The 20,378-nt window shown below is 35.1% G+C and overlaps 1 protein-coding gene across 2 annotated transcripts in view; it reads left to right on the top strand.

Moving 5' to 3' along the window:
- The window catches only part of LOC136026451 (integrator complex subunit 2-like), a 77,660-nt gene that overhangs the window by 27,869 nt on the left and 29,413 nt on the right, over positions 1-20,378 (top strand). For both annotated transcript variants that reach the window (XM_065703047.1, XM_065703048.1), the window contains 5 exons: positions 418-548; positions 2,300-2,449; positions 9,280-9,440; positions 11,175-11,424; positions 15,920-16,033. In XM_065703047.1, the coding sequence (XP_065559119.1) occupies positions 418-548; positions 2,300-2,449; positions 9,280-9,440; positions 11,175-11,424; positions 15,920-16,033 (806 nt within the window). The remainder of the gene's footprint in view (positions 1-417; positions 549-2,299; positions 2,450-9,279; positions 9,441-11,174; positions 11,425-15,919; positions 16,034-20,378) is intronic.

The following is a 20,378-nucleotide window of genomic DNA, read 5'->3' as shown; positions in this document are numbered from 1 at the left end:
CAATATGTTGGCTGGAACATAAAATTTGAAGTCACATGACATCATTGTTAAAATAAAGAGTGGAACAAGAGCCAATTTTTAGATATAAAAACATTTGATATTGATGTCAATATGTTGGGTGGGACATAAAATTTGAAGTCATATGACATCATTGTTCAAATAAAGAGCGGAACAAGAGCCAATCTGTAGATATCAAAACATTTGATCTTAAAATCTCGCCAACACGTTTTAATCTGATTACACCGGAAAGTACAATTTTTTTTACGTATATATATTCTCTTTGGTGTTTCAAACTTTTTCAACCTTAGTCGTGGAATATAATACTTACAAAAAGGAAAAAAATAATTTCTCTTTGTGCAGGTATAGTCTCGTACTATTTCATGTAAACTAATTTTTGAAACCCGATTTTCTATCCAGTTTGCAATTACTTAATTGACGGTGGAGAGGCTAATGAAGAGGAAAGTTTATCTGGGCGAACAAGGCTTGGAGTTCTGAAGAGACTCGCAGCATTGGATCCTAAAATCTCTTTGTGTCTTCGCTCCAAGTGTGTAAGTAGAGCAAAGCTCAAATTTGTTCATCAGATGTTCTTTTACTCTCTTATTAACGTATAATTTTTTTCAAGTAATAATGTTGACTTCAGAGGAAGATTTTCAGAACATGACACTTTTCGCTTGTACATTCTGGAAGTTTTTTGATCGTTATGGTCCGAAGTTATTGTTTCAATCATTAATCAGAGAAAAAAATTTATAAATTTATAAGTATTTGCATTCGTAGATTTTATATTAAGTGATAGAAGTTGCATGAAAAGTAAGAAGTTGGGAAATTTTTTGAGTACAAGTATCATTGGGACCATTTCCTGTAATCTGAGTATAAGGTAATTTGGATTTAAGGGTGTGTCCATATGAAATTTTATGTTGTTGTAATGTGTTTATAAATATCATACCATATCAATTACATTTTACTCGAAATGATATCCCTTACATTTCCAAGAAGTTAGAAAAGATCTGTACTGTATCCCAGTTTATCTTTTAGATTGTCAAATCTATCTTTTAATTTATATTGATAGTATTAAACCATTCAAGGTGGTAATGGCTGATGCTGAACAAAGCCTTTTTTACAATAATGAATACACTTAGAGGAGTACAAAGACCAAAAAGGAGATGAGAATGAATGCACTAACGAAAAACACTCGCAGAAAAACTAAGATGTCTTAACTGTTTAAGCTACATAATTAAGCAGAAAGTCAACGATGCATGCATGATGCTTGCAGAACCTATCCGCGGGCCGGTCCATTTTTTGATGAAATATTAAAAGCACAATTTGTGGAAGTGTACCGGTTATGGAACCAGATTAGTAACTAGAAAAGAAAAAAAAACAAAAGACTGCCATTGCAACACGAAAAAAGTCATGCGGGTTAATAGAAAGCTTTAAAATTTTAGACCTTGTATCTTGTATATATCCTGATTTGACTAAAAAATAAATATGACGAGCTTACCTTCAATAATGAATAAAAATATGGTTCGTTAAAAGGCCTGTTTTTTATAGAACGGACAATCATCTACATACAAGTAGAAAACGCACTAAGTTCTTTGGTATCTGCAGAGTTCTGACTAGACACTGACTGTTGCCTTTTATCTGGAACACCTAAAAAGAGCCACTTTACCCTAGAACCTGTATGAAAAAGGAGTAAAAAATAACCAGATTTGGAAATCTAAAATAATTCCTTATCTTTATCATCATGCAAATGTATCACTTTTGGGAATAAATAATATTTGGTTGCTGCATTACTTCTTTCCTGATTCTATTACCTCTTTCCAGAGGACTTTGTGATATAACATATATTCGAAAAAAAGACACATGGCCATTCTATAAAAAAAAAACATCAATAACTTAAGAATGTAATTAAATCTAAATAAAACATAGCATATAATGTTATTCAAGTTTACAACGTGGTCCTCACTTACTACTTAGAATATTCCTAGCCTCCTAATAATATCATAATTTTAAATTACAATCACACTTATCAGTAACTCTTCTTCATATTTCAAAACAAATCCTTTAATGTTTACCATAGCATATCAAATTAAATATACTTTTATTCATGCACCTAAACTGCGAGCATGAAGGCGGGCTCTTTTTTACATTTTCAAATTATTTTTTCTTGGAGGGAGGGGAAAGAATAAAATTTGAATTCAATAATACTTGTTAAAACCTCCGCATAAAGCTGAGAAATTTCAGTAACCTCGCATGAAAAAATGTTAAGTTAGAAAATAAGTATATTCTTTTTTGTTTTCCCTAGGTTGAAGTGCTTAAGATGCCTGCTTTTGCCATTCACTTAACTTTGATGTACAACCGAGATGAGATAGTGTATTTTCTTTTGGGACTTCTACTTGGTACGATAAAAGCTGCAAGGGATTGGATGTCAGCCTATATTAGAACCAGTGAAAAGGTAAGGTTAGCTGTAAGCCAATGTAAAGATAAGAAAAGGTCTATTTTAAAGCCATTGAATTTCTACGGGGACAATAGAATCATTGGAAACAAGTATTCTTACGCAGGCGTGAAACCAAAGAGCAGTGCCTTTTTTCTTTATTTTGCTTATAGAGGGAGAGGAAAAATTTACTTTAATTTTTTTGCTAATTTATTTTTTTTAAATGTATATGTAAACGATATTGTAATGGTTTATTTAACGTATATCAATCAAGCTTTGTGAAATATATGGCTATATCCCACTTTTTTGGGGTATAGTGAGAGAAAGGTTGAGATGGCTAGGACATGTTTTGCGCATGAAGGATGACAGAATACCAAAAGTCTTTAGATTTAGCCGTCCATCTAGGGTCAACTGAAAAACAGGTCGTCTCTTAATGTGGTAGGAATGTTCCTGAATAGGTATAAGGAATGATTTGAAGGAAATTGGAAATCCATGGGAGGGGTAAAGTGGGAGATTGTATCAGATTGGGTGGAGGAGTGGCGTGCACAGTTGTGTTGGCCTCAGGTGACTTGTTCCTCCAGTGAGTTTTTAGTAGTAGTAGTATTGTAAACGTTAAACTTTCAAAGATAAATATAAGAAGCATTGCTGAGTGCAGTGGAGGCGGAGATAAAAATAGAACAAAAAGAGAGACTGTTGTAAAATGGTAATGATAAGAAAATTTCTCAGCGCATAAGTATGTATGGGGTTTTCAAATAATAAGAAACATTAGAAATATTTATATTTCAATAGTACTTAGTATTTTTATGAGTGTTGTCTTCAGGTCAGCATACCTCCATTTTTATAAATAGAATTTAATGAATGTATCGAAACGAATTTTTTAATCATTTTCAGAAATAAGAATTAGAGGGTTAAACCCTATGCCGAAATTAAAAACAAAGAGCCAATCATCGGCAAAACATTTCTTTTTTTATATAGTAAATAAGATTAAACCCATCTAACAAAATTTGACAAGAAAACCAAATTATGCTAAACTTAATCCTGTGGATATGTTTCAAAGGCATACTTGTCCAGCAGTTTCATACTTTTACTGTTTCGACAACTCCTTAGACATCGATTAAGCTTGCCTGGCTCCCATTCCTTTCTCCTCTAGTTTTTTCCTTTTTAATTGTTTTCACCGATAGGGGTTGCTGCTTTGAATTTTTTTTTCATACGATGTAAATTTGGTAGTTTTGATTGTGATAATCCTTTTCAAAATGAAACTATGTTAACCATCTGAAGATACAAAAAAAAATGATTTTTGTGTTGAAACATACCAATATAAGTCCCAAATTTTTAAGTTTTTTTTTGAATATTTTTAAATATTACAAACGCACACCCTATAAGAACTTTTTTTTGTATTGCTCTGCAAGGTTCACATGGGACTTCTTGTAAGAATTATTACCGAGAAATACTGGAACCTGTTCAATGAGTTTAAATAGACAATTGGGTATATCTGAATATGTTTGAATATATTAATCTTGAACTAGGCTTCTAATAGCTCCTGACCCTGATTGTATTTTTCATAGTGATTGACATTCCTTTCTCCACAATTATCATGGTTAGCTGTGTTCTGAAAATGAGAATGATGATAGCAATTACTATTTATTTTGCTATCAATAGAAAAGACAACCAAAATTTGTAAAGCATAATTTATTTACTCATTTTCCTTTGCTTAAATATAGGCAGACAGAAAAAAGGCATCGTCGTACCATACTTGCTAATAACTAGGTCCTTACCGTAATAATGACTAACTTTCCACACTCATACTAAGAAACGTAAAATTAACTTTTAAGAACATTATTACTAATTTCAGCTATAAGTTTTTTTTTTTTTTTTTTTTTTTTTTTTTTTTTTTTTTTTTTTTTTTTTTTTTTAACTCTTCCTGGAAAAATGTACACCTTTTTTGCGATTCAAGACTTTAAAACCTTGCTACAAAATTTAATCTTAAGTCCTATACTTATGTCAAAACCTTAAACACAAAGCATTCGATCAATGTTAAAAACAATAATTTCATTGTCTGAGAAAATACAGCTGTTTGACCATGCTTTGAGGCTGTTTCGGAAATTCTAATAACTAATGCATTGTGCTCGTTTCATGCTAAGAACTAACGCCAACTGTTCTTTGCCACGCTAGGACACAAAAAAGTAATACTCGAAAACAATAGTGTTATTTTCTACAAGAAAATTGTTTTCTTTTTTTTCAAACTCTTTCCCTCCCTGGAAAAATTTCGGCGCCCTCATCACTCCGGTGAAAAATTAAGCTTTTTCTCTAGTTGAATAATTTAATTATATGTTATAAAATCTAAACTAAAGTGTTATAAACTAATACGTTAAATATAAAGCCTAATATTAATATTTAAGCAAATGAAATGATTTTTGGAGAAAATAAAGCTGTTTTAACTTCATTCTGCAAGTGTTTTTATTTTCTTTCAAAATCTCCCCTCAATGAAAAACTTTCAGTGTACTTGCTCATCTAGCTTTTAATGAAAGAGCCCATTCTCAGTCTTACAGTATTTATGGCACTTGGTATTTACTAAGTGACATAGTGAGCGTTATTTCCGTCTCTCGGTCTGTTGGTCTGTTGGTTCCGGTTTTGCCTGTTCGGGCACTTCCAGATAAGCTAGGACGATGAAAGTTGGCAGGTGTATCAGGGATCGGACCAGATTAAATCAGAAATAGTCGCTTTCCTTATTCGACCATGTGCGGAGGAGTGGAGGGACGGTTAATTCAGAAAAATTACAAAAAAAATGAGATATTTCTAACTTATGAACTAGTGATCGGATCTTAATGAAATTTTATATTTGGAAGGATCTCGTGTCTCGTGCATTTTAGAGTCATCGTGTCCTCAAGGTGGAATATTATCCCCTTGTTATGGTCGGTTAATATAAATGATCTTCTAGAACTAAATATTCCTAATGTAAAAATTCAGACATATGCTAATGATGTTTGTGCGAATATCATATCAATTAAAATAGCAACTTTAGAATCCTTGTCATCAAGGGTATGTTCGTATTTCCAAATTTGGTTAGAAACTAATAAGCTTGTGTTTGACAAATCCAAGACAAGCAATTTTATTCTCAAGGAATCATCAGCTTCCGACTGTAAAGCTAATGTATGATGGAATTGAGATACCTGTTAAAAGTAAGGTTAAATATTTGGGTGTTATTCTTGATAGAAAATTATTATGGAATGACCATGTTAGACATAAAATTAACTCTGCAAAACAATATTCTGCTCGTCTTTTAACGGTTGCCAAGAGTACTTGGAACCTGAATCCACATGCATTAAGGATGCTAAATAAATCAGTAATCGAAAGCCACATTTTATACGCGTGTCCTATTTGGATCTTTGCACTGAGAAAAAAAATATTCAGCGAATGCCTCGCTCGGTGGCAAGATCTTTTAACACAGCTCGAACGCAAGTAGTAACCGCTCTCGTAGGGATGCTTCCAATGGATTTAAGAGCGTTGGAATTAAGTATATTTAGATACGGAAAAAATGGTCGACCTCAAATTTGGCCGAGGGTTTTTAGTCCTATTTTGAATGGAATTGATTATTCGGCACATCATAGCCGTTATACTGACCATATTATTGCAAATTTTTTGGGTCATTCCTTTAATGACTTTAGTGCATCTCAGCCCTTTCATATAGACCGTAAATCTTTAAATGAGTTTTTGTATACAAAATGATTTGATGAGTTTAAAAATTCTGTTAGCACATGGCCGGCTAACTTTTTTGAAAATAAAGATGACCTTATCTCTGCATCAAAAATCCACCCAAATAGCAGATTAACACAGCTTATTACAGGACATAGCAGATTTGCTTCATCTTTAAAATAGGATTGGGAAAGCTGACTCTCCATTGTGCCTGTAATGTCTAATGGAAACATGTAGTCATCTTCTTTTTGATTGTCCTGTTTATTGTTGAGTATGTATAGTAATGGAGTTCGAATTAAGTGAATATGAAATAAGTGTGCCGTTTCTTTTATCGGTGATAATTAGAAATAATAGAGTTCGGACTATTGTAAACAGATTTTTATCCCGCATGAAGAGACTTGAATTTAGGTTGGTGTTTATGTTTTGATTTAGGTAGTGTGCATTCTTTTTCTTTTTTTTCTTTCTTTTTTTTTTGTAGTGTGTACGTGTTTGTTTTTTTCTTTTTTTTTTCTGTGAAATACCTGTTTTTGGTTTAATCACGAAATAAAGTATATATCTATCTCGTGTCCCAGAGCTCTTATTTCAAATCCCGACCGGATACGGTGACACTGTGTGGAGTTGGAGGGGGGAACCCGAAATCTTGGAAAATGTTTAGAGTGGAGAGATCGGGATGAAACATGGTGGGAAGAATAAGCATAGGAATAGATCCTAGATACTTGATTGACATAACCAGACCGGATCCGCTCTCTTTGGGGGATTTGGGGGGGGGATTTCAAGTGCTTTAGCGAGTTCGGTGCTTCTGGAGGTGCTAGGACGATGGAAGTTGGTGGGCGTGTCAGAGACCTGTACAAATTGACTGGAAAAGAGTCGTTTTCCTGATACGACCATCTGGGTGGGGGCCGGAGGGAAGGGAAATCGTTAAAATTGGGGTATGTTTATCTTACGAATGGGTGATCAGAACATAGTGAAACTTGTTATATAGAAAGATATTATGTCTCAGATGCTCCATTTTCAATCGGATCCGGGGACATTGGAGGGGGGGGGGTAGAGGGGAAAACGAAAATCTTGGAAACTTGGAAATCTTGAGAGCAAGTAATTTACGCTTCCCCTATGTTTTGGAAATAGCTTTTTTTTGTCATTTTTATTGAAAGTCTCCACTCTAGGCCTTGAGAAAATATATAAAATAGAAAATATTAAAGTTTATTTATAATTATTAAAGTTATTAAAGTTAATTATTAAAGTTATTATTAAAGTTAATTTATTAAAGTTAGTTTATTTATAATTGCACTGTAGATAACAGTAGGCTGTACGAAAAGTGTGGTTCAATCCCGCTTTCTGGGGCTATAATGAAAGAAAGGTTGAGATGGCTAGGCCACGTTCTACGGATGAAGGATGGCAGATTACCGAAGGTTGTCCTTTTTGGCCAACCGTCCGGGGCTACACGGGAAGCAGGTCGTCCTTGTCTGGGTTGGGAGGATGTCATAAATAAAAATTTAAAGGGAATGGGAACTTCCTGGGAGGGTATAAAGAGGGAGGCTTTAAATAGATTAGGGTGGAGGTGGAGCGTGCATAGCTGTGTTGTCCTCAGGCGGCTTGGTGCTGCAGTGAGTTAGTAGCAGTAGTAGTAAGCTTATTATCAAGTTTTATACGAGCTTTCGAAGATATGCCCTCGGTAGTATGGTGGTCAGTATCCCCGCCTGTCACGCGGGAGACCGGGGTTCGATTCCTCACTGGGGAGAAATTTTTTAAATTACATTAAAAATGAAAAATTTCGTATTATGTAGAAATTGGAATAATGTCTTGGAAATGGTGAGGGATGTTCATTGGACATTTTGAAATCAAAAATTAAATATAAAAAACAAGTTTTTTTTTATAACTGAAAGTAAGGGGTGACATTAAAACTTAAAACGAACAGAAATTGTTCTGTATATGAAAGGGGCTGTCCCCTCCTCAATGCCTCACTCTTTATGCTAAAGTTTGACTTTGTCACAACTCTACTTTTTAAAACAATAACAACTTTAATGTAAAGAGGGAGATGTTGAGGAGGGAAAAGCCCCTTTCATATATTGAATAATCTCTGCGGTTTTAAGTTTTAATGTCGCTCCTTACTCTCAGTTAAAAAAGCCTGTTTTTTTTTATTTAATTTCTTAAAGTTTTTCATGACTTTTCCAAAATATGCTAAAAAAGATAAAACATCAAAAAGAAAAATTCGACAAGAATACAACAATGAAACAATAAAAAAAAATACACTAGAATTCATAAAGAATAAAAGAAACGCACTACGTGACTAATTTATCTTTTCTACAGGTAGAATACCGAACAAGAAGAGACTACAAGAGCACTGTATTTGCAAGTTTATTTTCGTAATAATTGCCAATAAACAAAGAACAGCAAAATGGATAACTATAGTACCGAGTATAATTTTAGGTTCCAACCTCGTCACAAGTGCCATATGAGCTCCTGTTCGTAGTAGCAGGTGCCAAGTAAAAAAAAAAAAGAAAAGGACGAAAAATCAATAAAAAATAAGCTTAGAGCATATATTCCTAAACAGCTTAAAAAGGCGTAAGTGTCTCTTGGGGGTTGAGAAAGAGACCGCTATTGTTTGAAGTTGCGTACGAAAAACTTTGTTAAGTTTAATTTACTAGTTTTGCATATTCGTTTTCACAGGTCAACGTGGCAACATCGATAAAAGTGTAGTAGTTCCTAGAAAACTTCATAATTTTTAAACGACCAAAGAAAAAAAAATCTTGGAAGACCTTAATTTTGGCATTAATTTTAATTGACTAAAATGGGTCCAAGGGACGAAAAATGGTTTATTTTGATGTTGTTGGTACTTTAAAAATAAAGCTTGAAATCAATTTTTAAAATTAAATGAAATTGTCTTCCGAGAAAAGCTATTTTAACTTTTTTTGTAAGGCATTCTTAGCTAATAGTAAAGATTTTTTTGAAAACACTTATAACCAATGCGCCACACTCCTTGTTATGCTAACAATTAAGGGCAAGCAATACCTAAAAAACTTCATTTTTTCTCTTTTATGAATTTCAGAATTCCTGATATAAAACTGCACACATTCATTTATATTTTGGAAATGAATCTTATAAGCTTCTTTGCTATGTTTATGCTTTGTTTTTAATATCGTTTTAATTTTTCTATTTAGAAGGTAGAAAATTTGCGAGTATTTCATCATCTTCGGGAAGAACTTTTGGAGAAGTGCAAGCAGCTATCCGCTGGTGGTAAAATTGACAGCATTAATGCACTAAAAGGAGTTTCACTTCTACGGCTATATTGTGCCTTCAAATGCATTGCAGGCATGAAACAGTAAGTTTATTTACCCCTAATCCAATTTAAATGTAAAAAAAAAATTATGTTTGGATTAGTTATATTTTACTTACTGAAGACTTTCATACTAATAGACTTACTCTGTCCCCACTCTCCGAATTTAAGCAAAATAGTCCCATTACCAAATCCCAACCCATAAAATAGATGATGCATTTTCTTAAAGTATTTTTCAGAGCTGACATTTAACTTGAATTTTGTTTCTAATTTCTTAGATCTTATATTTTGTTGTAATTTGGTCTACATGGTTATCACTGTAAACTGTAGTAATTTCGCCCTCCAACACTTATGCAAAATCTAGAAATATCTTTGTCAGTATTGCCTCTCATGAGGGAGAAGTTTTTACGTGATGCTCTTTTTAAACTGATAAAAGAGATCATCCCAGAGCGAAGTTGAGATTTCTAGGATCTTGTTCCATGAAACAGCTGTAAGAACTGCAAAACAGATATTATCAAACAATAATTCTGATAATTTTTTAGAATACATATATTGCCTTCCTGTTTTAGAATACTGGTGGGTGGTATACCATTTATTCATAACATACGTGCACTCCATAAAATTACGGTTCATTACCAGCCGTTTTATTATAATGCTAACGGCTATAGAGTATCGGCTAATCTCACGCCAACAATTAGGGTGAAGGCCAGCGGGTTATTTTGTGTGGGAAATTTAGGTGACCATAAAAAACTGTTCTTGATCCCCATTTCCAAACTTTTTATGAGAGGCGCTTTAGATAAATAGAATGAATATTCAGGTGATTGCGAAAATGACTCCTGATCTCCCTTTACTTAAAATAATGTATATAGATGTAAGTAGGATCAAGCGTGTAGAATGGGGAGGAGGGGATAAAGGAGCGTTGGTCCGCCTCGTATCTAGGATAACCCTGGGTAGGGTTATCCTACTTCATCAATGGTCGTTTCTGGTAAATGGGTATATTTTAGTAGTTATTTTAATATCTTGAGCAGAAATGTAAGGTTATTCCAATAGATGTTTGTTAATTTGTTTCAGTTTACTCAGTCTATTTTTACTATTTTACTTTTTTGATTTTTAATGCCGTCAGAACCATTCATAGCGACTCCGAATGGATGGTTCTGCATTTCTCTACATACAATATACAAAGGCCACTGTGTTTATAAAATGAAACGGAGCAGTCTAAGCCTGTTGATGCAGTAACTAGGGCTCATTTTACCCTTTTAATCTAACAAAAGGGGTAATAATAGCGGAAATTTATTTGTAGGCATTGAATTGGACCAATTTTTTCTGTCCTGAAAGACAAAGTGGTATAATTAGGTCTTCATCCTGTACCACCTTTCCTATTAACATAGTAAGTTGCATAAAGGGGGGGGGGGGTAGTCTCCTCCCATAAAATTAATTCCTGTGAATGTGTCTGACTAGAACTAGCATAATTTCCGAAAATTGTTTAGACACCATGAAAACAGCTAAAAAACAACGTTTGTTCAGTTAAAAAGAGCATAAAGCTTACATAGAATCTTTCACTTTGGTTTTGCTCTCGTCTTTGAATTCCAAGTTTGTTTTTGTCTTTTTTTTTTCAGGATGTAGTTTGTTTTGCCTTCTTATTTATTAAATAGATTCATATAATTTCCTGGTAAAATACCTGAGAAAACGTACTTAGTAATTCCCCCCCCCCCCAAAAAAAAAGTATGGTGCATCAGTATAATGTCATCAATTCATTAAAATTTGCCTGTATTCTCTTAGATTTTCTGAAAAAGAATGTGCTGTTATACCATCTTTGATAGTCAGCAGACCTCCTCCAACTCCTGCCGGCGTGACATTTTCAACAGTTGGTCTTTCAACACTATTAGCCTGTCCCTCATTGGTGACATCAGATTGGGAAGTACAGATAATTCAACACGCGAGATGGCTTTTAAGAGAAGTCAAATATTTTGGTGAAAAATCAGTTAGCGAAGTTCTAATTCTTCTTGCCATATATTTCCATGCAAATCAAGTAAGTTATTTTTCTTTTTTGCCTTCCTTTTTTTTCATTCTGTTCCTTTTTTTCTTAATGTTAATAATGAAAAGCAAGGATAACAAAACAGTACCAAGAAAGCAGCATGTTTTGTACGGTTTTATCCAAGTAAAGGAAATCCACTCATATTGAAAGTAATGCATAATGAACGCAAGTCACTTCGGAGCCATTATTGAAACATGAATAAAAGATATGACAGAACAAGTCGAAATACAGCCGGAGGGAGGAAATAATTGCAAAAATATGCTTAATTGATATCTTATCTAACTTTTATTATAACTTAGACAGTACCAGGATAACAAAACAGTACCAAGAAAGCAGCAAGTTTTGTACGGTTTTATCCAAGTAAAGGAAATCCACTCATATTGAAAGTAATGCATAATGAATGCAAGTCACTTCGGAGCCATTATTGAAACATGAATAAAAGATATGACAGAATAAGTCGAAATACAGCCGGAGGAAATAATTGCAAAAATATGCTTAATTGATATCTTATCTAACATTTATTATAACTTATAGAATAGAATATAGAATATAATTTATTTATTACGTCATCTAATAAAAACAAGAGCTAAGAGCTCATATGGCACTTGTGACGAGGTCGGAAGAGCCGAGAGCTCATATGGTACGAGGTCGGAAGAGCCAAGAGCTCATTTGGACGAGGTCGGAAGAGCCAAGAGCTCATTTGGCACTTGTGAGAAGGTCAGAACCTAAAGTTAAACTTTATAGCACAAGATCCTTCTAAATATCAAATTTCATTAAGATCTGGTCACCCTTTCGTAACTTACAAATACCTCAATTTTCAAAATTACCTCCCCCCTCCCAATTCCACCAAAGAGAGCAGATCCGGTCCAGTTATGTCAGTCACGTATCTTAGACAGGTTTCTATTCTTCCCATCCAGTTTCATCCTGATCTCACCGCTTTAGTTATTTTCTAAGATTTCCGGTCCCCCCAACCGCCCCCCCCCCCAATTACGTTTGATCCGGTTGAGATTTAAAATAAGATATCAGAGTTACGAGGTCCTTCTAAATATGAAGTTTCATGAAGATCTGATCACTCCTTCGTAAGTTAAAAATACGTTATTTTTCTTATTTTTCAGAATTACCCCCCCCCCCGCAATTGAGCGGATCCGTTCCAATTATGTAAATTACGTATGCAAGACTTTTGCTTATTTTTCCAACCAAGTTTCATCCCAATCCTTCCAATCTAAGGGTTTCCCATCATTTTAGGTCTCCCTACCCCAAACTTCCCCCCAATGTCACCAGATCCGGTCAGGATTTAAAATAAGAGCTTTGAGCCACGATATCCTTCTAAAAATCAAATTTCATGGAGATCCAATCACCCATTCGTAAGTTAAAAATACCTCATTTTTTCTAATTTTTCAGAATTAACCCCCCCCCCCCCCCAACTACCCAAAAGAGAGCGGATCCGTTCCGTTTATGTCAATCATCTATCTAGGACTTGTGTTTATTTTTCCCACCATGTTTCATCCCGATCCCTCCACTCTAAGTGTTTTCCAAGTTTTAGGTTTCCCCCTCCCAACTCCCCGCCCCCATCACCAGATCCGGTCGGGATTTAAAATAAGAGCTCTAAGACACGATATCCTTCTAAACATCAAATTTCATTGAGATCCGATCACCCGTTCGTAAGTTGAAAATACCTCATTTTTCTAATTTTTAAGACTTACTCCCCCCCCTCCCAACTACCCCAAAGAGAGCAAATAAGTTCCGATTATGTCAATCATGTATCTGGGACTTGCGCTTATTTTTCCCATCAAGTTTCATCCCGATCCCTCTACTCTAAGTGTTTTCCAAGATTTTAGGTTTCCCCCCTCCAACTCCCCCCAATGTCATCAGACCCAGTCGGGATTTAAAATAAGAGCTCTGAGACACAATATCATTCCAAACATCAAATTTCATTAAGATCCAATCACCCGCTCATAAGTTAAAAATTCTTCATTTTTTCTATTTTTCCGAATTAACCGGCCCCTTCTCCCCCCCCCCAGATGGTCAAATCGGGAAAACGACTATTTCTAATTTAATCTGGTCCGGTCCCTGATACGCTTGCCAAATTTCATCGTCCTAGCTTACCTGGAAGTGCCTAAAGTAGCAAAACCGGGACTTTAGGTTTTCCCCCTCCAACTCCCCCCAATGTCATCAGATCCGGTCGGGATTAAAAATAAGAGCTCTAAGACACAATATCATTCCAAACATTAAATTTCATTAAGATCCAAATACCCGCTGATAAGTTAAAAATACTTCATTTTTTCTATTTTTTGCGAATTAACCGGGCCCCCACTCCCCCCCAGATGGTCAAATCGGGAAAACGACTATTTCTAATTTAATCTGGTCCGGTCCCTGATACGCTTGCCAAATTTCATCGTCCTAGCTTACCTGGAAGTGCCTAAAGTAGCAAAACCGGGACCGACAGACAGACCGACAGAATTGGTGACTGCTATATGTCACTTGGTTAATACCAAGTGCCATAAAAACACAATATCTAGTAGCTCCTTCTAAGGCTACGAAACCTGTCACTCAGGAGAAGAAAATTTAAGAAACGATATAAATTTTTGTAGAAATGTATATAACAAATAAAATCATACAATATAGAAAATAAGTGGGTATTATTATAAGTGTAAAAACATAAATATAATAATACTTAAATAAACATGATAAATATATAATAATACAGGATATGATGAAGATCCTAGAGAACCATTGCTGGTGCACAGTTTTTTAAATCGACGGTTTAGTTGCTGGGTGTGTTTTAAGGGACAAGTAGCAAGCCGGTCGCCCAACTTTGCTGCAGGAGGGATTGACCCCTGGGACCCATATTGCCAAGCAGAGCATCAATCTTCAATGCCACCACAGAGGTATAGTAACAAAAAATGAATATGCAAAAATAATTAAAGTTTTTTTAAAACCCTGGAAAACAACGTACAGATTAACTCAACTGCTGAAAAACCACAACACTTTTCAAAAGTATATTCACGTACTTGTATGTTATAAAGATAAAAAAGACAAGAACCAACATGTTGAATTATCCTAAAAAAAAGGGCTAGGTGTATTTTATTCAAATATGTATCTGTTTTCCTTCTAATGCTTTGTGCGACTCGCGTTTTTTCTCTCTCTCTCTCTTTTTCTTTTTACATCTTCTGCTCTTTGCTAACGTTTGAGGTCAAATTTGAAGCCAGAAAATAATTCATAATGTGCCTTTCGTCCTACCACACTTTAAGCTCTAGACTTTTATATTTTCATTTGAAAATTTGAAATATTATTATTGGTTTCATCAACAATGATGCTTTGTCGCTAGTCTTAAAAACTTCCTCATTTTATCTTATTTTTAGCTTTGACATATTTGTAACTTCGCTTGAATGTCTCAAGCAAGGGGTTTTATGGGACTACTTCTACTGGAAGGCTATTCCAGGTTACGACGGATCGTTGGGCGGAGCTAATTTTTAGGGATTCCTGACGGGATATACCCTGCTCAAGGTACTTTTCCGAGTTGTGTTTCGACGAGTTACCCTTAAAGGCTTTGCTCTTTCAGGAACGAGCTTTAATATCTCCTCTTATTCAGGGGAATGTATTTATTTGTAAAAGACCGACATAGCCGCGAGTTCAAAATCATCTTGTATTCGTCGCAGAGATTTGGCATTAGGTTTCCTAGAAGTTGCTATGCGAGCTGCTCGATTTTGAGCACCTTGGAGAGAAGCGATATGGGATTTTGGAGCACTGGCAAAGAGAAGAAACATTTATTTCATGACCGGGTCGTATGCACGACATGAAAAGAGGCCATATGAGCACATCAGGAATGAGACTTTTGGATCTTAGGATAATTCCTAGCCTCCTGGAGGAGGATATCACTATGCTGAGATGTTCAATTCATGCTAAATCTGAAGAAAATTTGACTCCAAGAAGGCGTAGTGCTTCTAATCTTTTTACTGATTAGACGCGGCTTTGCATTTAAATACACCTTTTCTTTGAAGATAAAATTAAGACGAGTATACTCATTTTGCGGCTTCAAAATGAGAAGCTTGTTTGTTTTTGATGCGTTAAAAGAATTTTTTTTTTCCAAAAGAGTGTGTTGGGTAAGTAAAGAAGAAAGCATACTCCTTTAACGCTGAAATTTATCTAATCTCTCGAGTCTCTTTTTGCATTTCTTTTTGCTTCTTTTGATAACTTTTAACTTAAATGTAACCAGAAAACTTACTGCTTTTGAAAGTACAGCTGTTTAATATCTGCCATCTTTCTCCCAAAATTTAGTAAAAACGTTGTTTTATTCATAGTTTTCTTGTTATTTATAATTAACTATGATTTTAAGATTTAGTTGTATGGATTGCATTTGACGGAAACTGTGTACTCCAGTTTAATGTGTTACTGGCTGAACCTAATTTAATCAAAGTTTTCTTGTCCTTTTTTGGTTCTTTTATAAGTTCTATGTATAAATCTTGTCATTTTTTTGTTTTTTTTTCAGCTTTCTGCAATTACCGACTTTGTGAGTAACGCTCTAGGAATGAAAATCACAACTAGAACTAGTGCTTTGGCTAGAATAAGGACGCTATTTACTCAAGATATTCTCCCAGAACAGGTAAGCTTATGCTAAAATAACAAGGGTTAACAATCGTCTAAAGACTAACAAGGGCAAATCGTCTAATAATTGTCATAATACCTTTAATGAATACTGAAATCTACACAAGCCACAACCGATGGTTATCCCTATGGTTAGCTTTGCGGCAGTAATCTTAACGAATGTTTGGTCTTCTATTTCTTCTTAAATTAAAGTGATATATTTTGAATGTCTTAAATTTTTGCTTGGTTTTCCTCTATGAACTTGTAATACATCCTTGAAAAGCATGTATTAAATTAAAGATCCGCTCGAGTTAACAAAGAATAAGTACCATATCCAAGTAGAAAAAAGCTAAAAATTTTCAGGTGACAGAAATCTGTTTTTTTTTGTTTTTTTTTTAATAAAATTGAAATTCAAATGAATTATTTTTCACTTATTTGTTTCTGAATTAATTTTGTTGAGTTGCTATTTTGAGCTTGTTACTATATTTTGATATGATTGGGATTGATTTTTATATGTATTAATTACTCTTCATTTTTGTACTTATGAGATACATAAAAGAATAATATAATAAGCTGGGTAGAGTTTATTGCTGCTGAGCAGATTAGGGGTTGAACTGAGTATCGTGGGTGTCTGAAGTCTGAGCATCCTCACGCCTAAAAATCATATATGCCATTTCCTTATTTAGGAAATGATAGCCAAGTACCACTTGTTGTGTTTTTCTCAAAGGGCGTGATAGTGATACTGTTATGGTCCATTTTAAGCTTTGTCTGATTTTTATTAGGAGGATATTTTCTCTGCAGGGTCGGTACTCCTGTTAGCGACTAATTTTACCCAAAATTATTTAGATTAAATCAGTGTTGCTGTATTATATTGTCTTGATGAAGATCAAAGATTGTATCCACCTTTTAAAGTTCTATAAAAAGAAGGGCAAATAAATGGCCGAATGAGATAAAAAAAAAGATCTTCGGGCGGATTCGCTGTAAATCTCTTGCAAAATAGGTTTTGATCCGTCGAAGAATGAAAAAATTATCAGTGTCATCGTTTTGAGCTATGTCATGGCTATGAAATAGTGTCATAAAATAGTTTTATATGTAATTTCGGATGATCAATGTTGGATACATAGCTGTGGTACCAGAAGTTTAGTCAATAGCCTTGTGATTTAATGTGTTTATAAGTACAGATATAGTCAATATCGACCAGTTTGAACTCATTGACTGTTTTATTTAGCATATGTCCAGGCTTAAGTTAAGATTAGAATAAATTTTTATGGCACTTGGTATTAACCAAGTGACATATAGCGATCGCAAATTCTGTCGGTCTCTTTGTCCCGGTTTTGCTACTTTAGGCACTTCCAGGTAAGCTAGGATGATGAGATTTGGCAGGCATATCAGGAACTAGACCAGATTAAATTAGAAATTGTCATTTCCCCGATTCGACCATCTGGGTGGGGGGGGGGGATTGGGGGGGACGGTTAAATAGGAAAAATTAGAAAAGAGGAGGTATTTTTAACTTACGAAAGGGTAATCTGATCTTAATAAAATTTTATGTTGGGAAGGATATCGTGTCTCAGAGCTATTATTTTAAATCCCGACCGTATCCGGTGACATTGGGGGGAGTTAGGGTGGGGGGGGCAAAATCTCGGAAAACACTTAGAGGCGAAGGATCGGGATGGGATTTGCTGGGGAAAATAATCAAAAGTCCTAGATACATGATTTACATAACCGGAATGGATCCGCCCTCTTTGGGGGAGTTGGGGGGAGGGTTAATTCTGAAAAATTTGAAAAATGAGGTATTTTTAACTTACGAATGAGTAATCAGATATTAATGAAATTTGATATTTGGAAAGAAATCTTGTCTCAGAGCTCTTATTTTAAATCCCGACTGGATATGATGAAATTGGGGGGATTTGGGAAGGGGGAACATAAAATTTTGGAAAACGTTTATAGTGGAGGGATCGGGATGAAACTTCGTGGGAAAAATAAGCACAAGTCCTAGATAAGTGATTGACATAACCGGAACGGACCCGTTCTCTTTGGGGGAGTTGGGGGGAGGGGGGGGGGGGGTTAATTGTAAAACATAAAAAATGACGTATTTTTAACTTACGAAAAATGATCGGATCTTTATGAAATTTTATATCTTGAAGGACCGCATAACTCAGATCTCTTATTTTAAATTTCAACCGTATCCAGTGTCATTGGGGGGAGTTGGAGGGGGAAACTGGAAATTTTGGAAACCGGAAATCTTGGAAAATGCTTAGAGTGGAGAGATCGGGATGAAACTTGATGGGAAGAATAAGCACAAGCTATAATCACGTTATTTAGATAATTGGGACGGATCCGTTCTCTTTGGGGGAGCTAATGAAATTTAATATTTAGTAGGAACTCATGTCTCAGAGCTCTTATTTCAAATACCGAACAGATCTGTTGAGATTGGGGGAAGTTGGAGGGGGAAACCGGAAATATTGGAAAACGCTTTTAAATGTCGTAGATTCGTGATTGACATAACCGGACTGAATCCACTCTCGTTGGGGGAGTTAGGGGTATGGGATTCAGTGCTAGGGTCAACGATTTAACATTTCCTGAGCTAGATTTAATAGAACTAATTTTGTTTAAGTCTTCTTTTTTTAGTCTTGTTGCTAGGTGAAGTCAGTTATTGTACTTTTTATATTTGTTTCCAATATACTCGTAGCAACAAAATTTTCAAAAGATTGTTAAAGAACTAGCCTATTTTAAACAATATTGCACTGTTTATGGTTGTTTCAATATACTTATTTGTTTATACCAACAAGTTTTGAGATAAATTGTTAAAGAACTAGCCTACTCCAAAATTTAGTTTAATATATGGTAACATACGAAAAGTGTATGAGTTTTGTGTTTATAATTTTGTTTTGGCATAATTGTAAATATTTATTTTATCCTTCTTCTTCCAAGTGAGGCCATTTTACTCTAATGCTCCACTTTTACGGTTCACACCATTTCACCAATAGTTAACAATAGGTAGCACCAATAGTCATTATACTGGCATGTTAATAAATTGAAAGGGAGTCGTCAATAAGGACTAATCCCAGTTAAAGATAGGAATGGGGCCAAAATGAGTGATAAGGAAAAAGTTAAAGAAATATGAGCGGAAACATCTTGAGAATGTGTTTAGAAAAGGTAGAGGATGTGTCGACCAAGTTTTCACTCTGAGGTTAATAATTGAGAAGTCTCTTCGTTGTCAAACACCTTGGGTTCTTAGTTTTATCAATTATGACCAAGCTTTCGATTCTGTTGATAGAAGAGCGTTAGCAAAGGTCTTATCCTTATATGGTATACCAGAAAAATACATTAAAGTGATTTGTGCTATGTACGAGAATAATACTGCTGCGGTTAAGGTAGGAAATGAGGTTAGCAACTAGTTTTGTATTAAATCAGGAGTTAAGCAGGGTTGTGTTCTATCCCCCTTTATATGGATCATTTTGATGGACTTCGTCTTAAGGAGCACAGGAAAGGCAATTGGAGACTCCGGAATTAAATGGGGAGGAAAAACGCTCCTGGACTTACACTATGCTGATGATTTAAGCATATTAAATGAAAGTGTGAACAAAATGAATGAGTTTTTAGAGGTTTTGCGAGTTCAGGGTGCTAGAATATGCTTGAAAATTAATGTTAAGAAGACTATGTCACCAAGGTTTGGAATAAGTGAAGATGAAAAGGTGACGTTGGGTAACCAAAAGATTGATCAGGTTGGGAGCGTCACTTACCTTGGTAGTATTATTAGTAAAGATAGTGGGAGCAGTGAAGATGTTAAAAGTTGAATAGCTAAGGCTCAGGGTGTTTTTTCACAGTTAAAAAAAGTTTAGAAGAATAGAAAGATAAGTATGCAAACCAAAATTAGAATATTGGAAGCTACAGTGATGACAGTGGTCAAATATGGCTCTGAAGCATGGGTGCTCCGAAAAGCAGATGAAAACTTACTATATGTTTTCCAGAGAAATTGCCTATGGATCGTTCTGGGTACCCGGCTGACTGACCGTATTTCAAATAGTATGTTGCACAAAAAAAGTGGATCAATCCCGCTTTCTAGGGCTATAATGAAAGGAAGGTTGAGATGGCTAGGCCACGTTCTGTGGATGAAGGATGACAGATTGCCAAAGATTGTCCTTTTTGGCCATCCTTCTGGGGCTACACGGAACGCAGGTCGTCCTCGTCTGGGCTGGAAGGGTGTCATAATTAAAGACTTAAAGGAAATGGGAACTGCCTGGGAGGGTGTAAAGAGGGAGGCCTTGAATAGGTTAGGTTGGAGGAAGAGCGTGCGGAGCTGTGTTGGGCTCAGGCGGCTTGGTGCTGCAGTGAGTTATTAGTAGTAGTAGTAGTAGTATAGT

This window comes from Artemia franciscana, chromosome 4, assembly GCF_032884065.1.
Source record: "Artemia franciscana chromosome 4, ASM3288406v1, whole genome shotgun sequence".
NCBI lineage: Eukaryota > Metazoa > Arthropoda > Branchiopoda > Anostraca > Artemiidae > Artemia > Artemia franciscana.
This window is presented reverse-complemented; position numbering and strand designations above follow the sequence as displayed.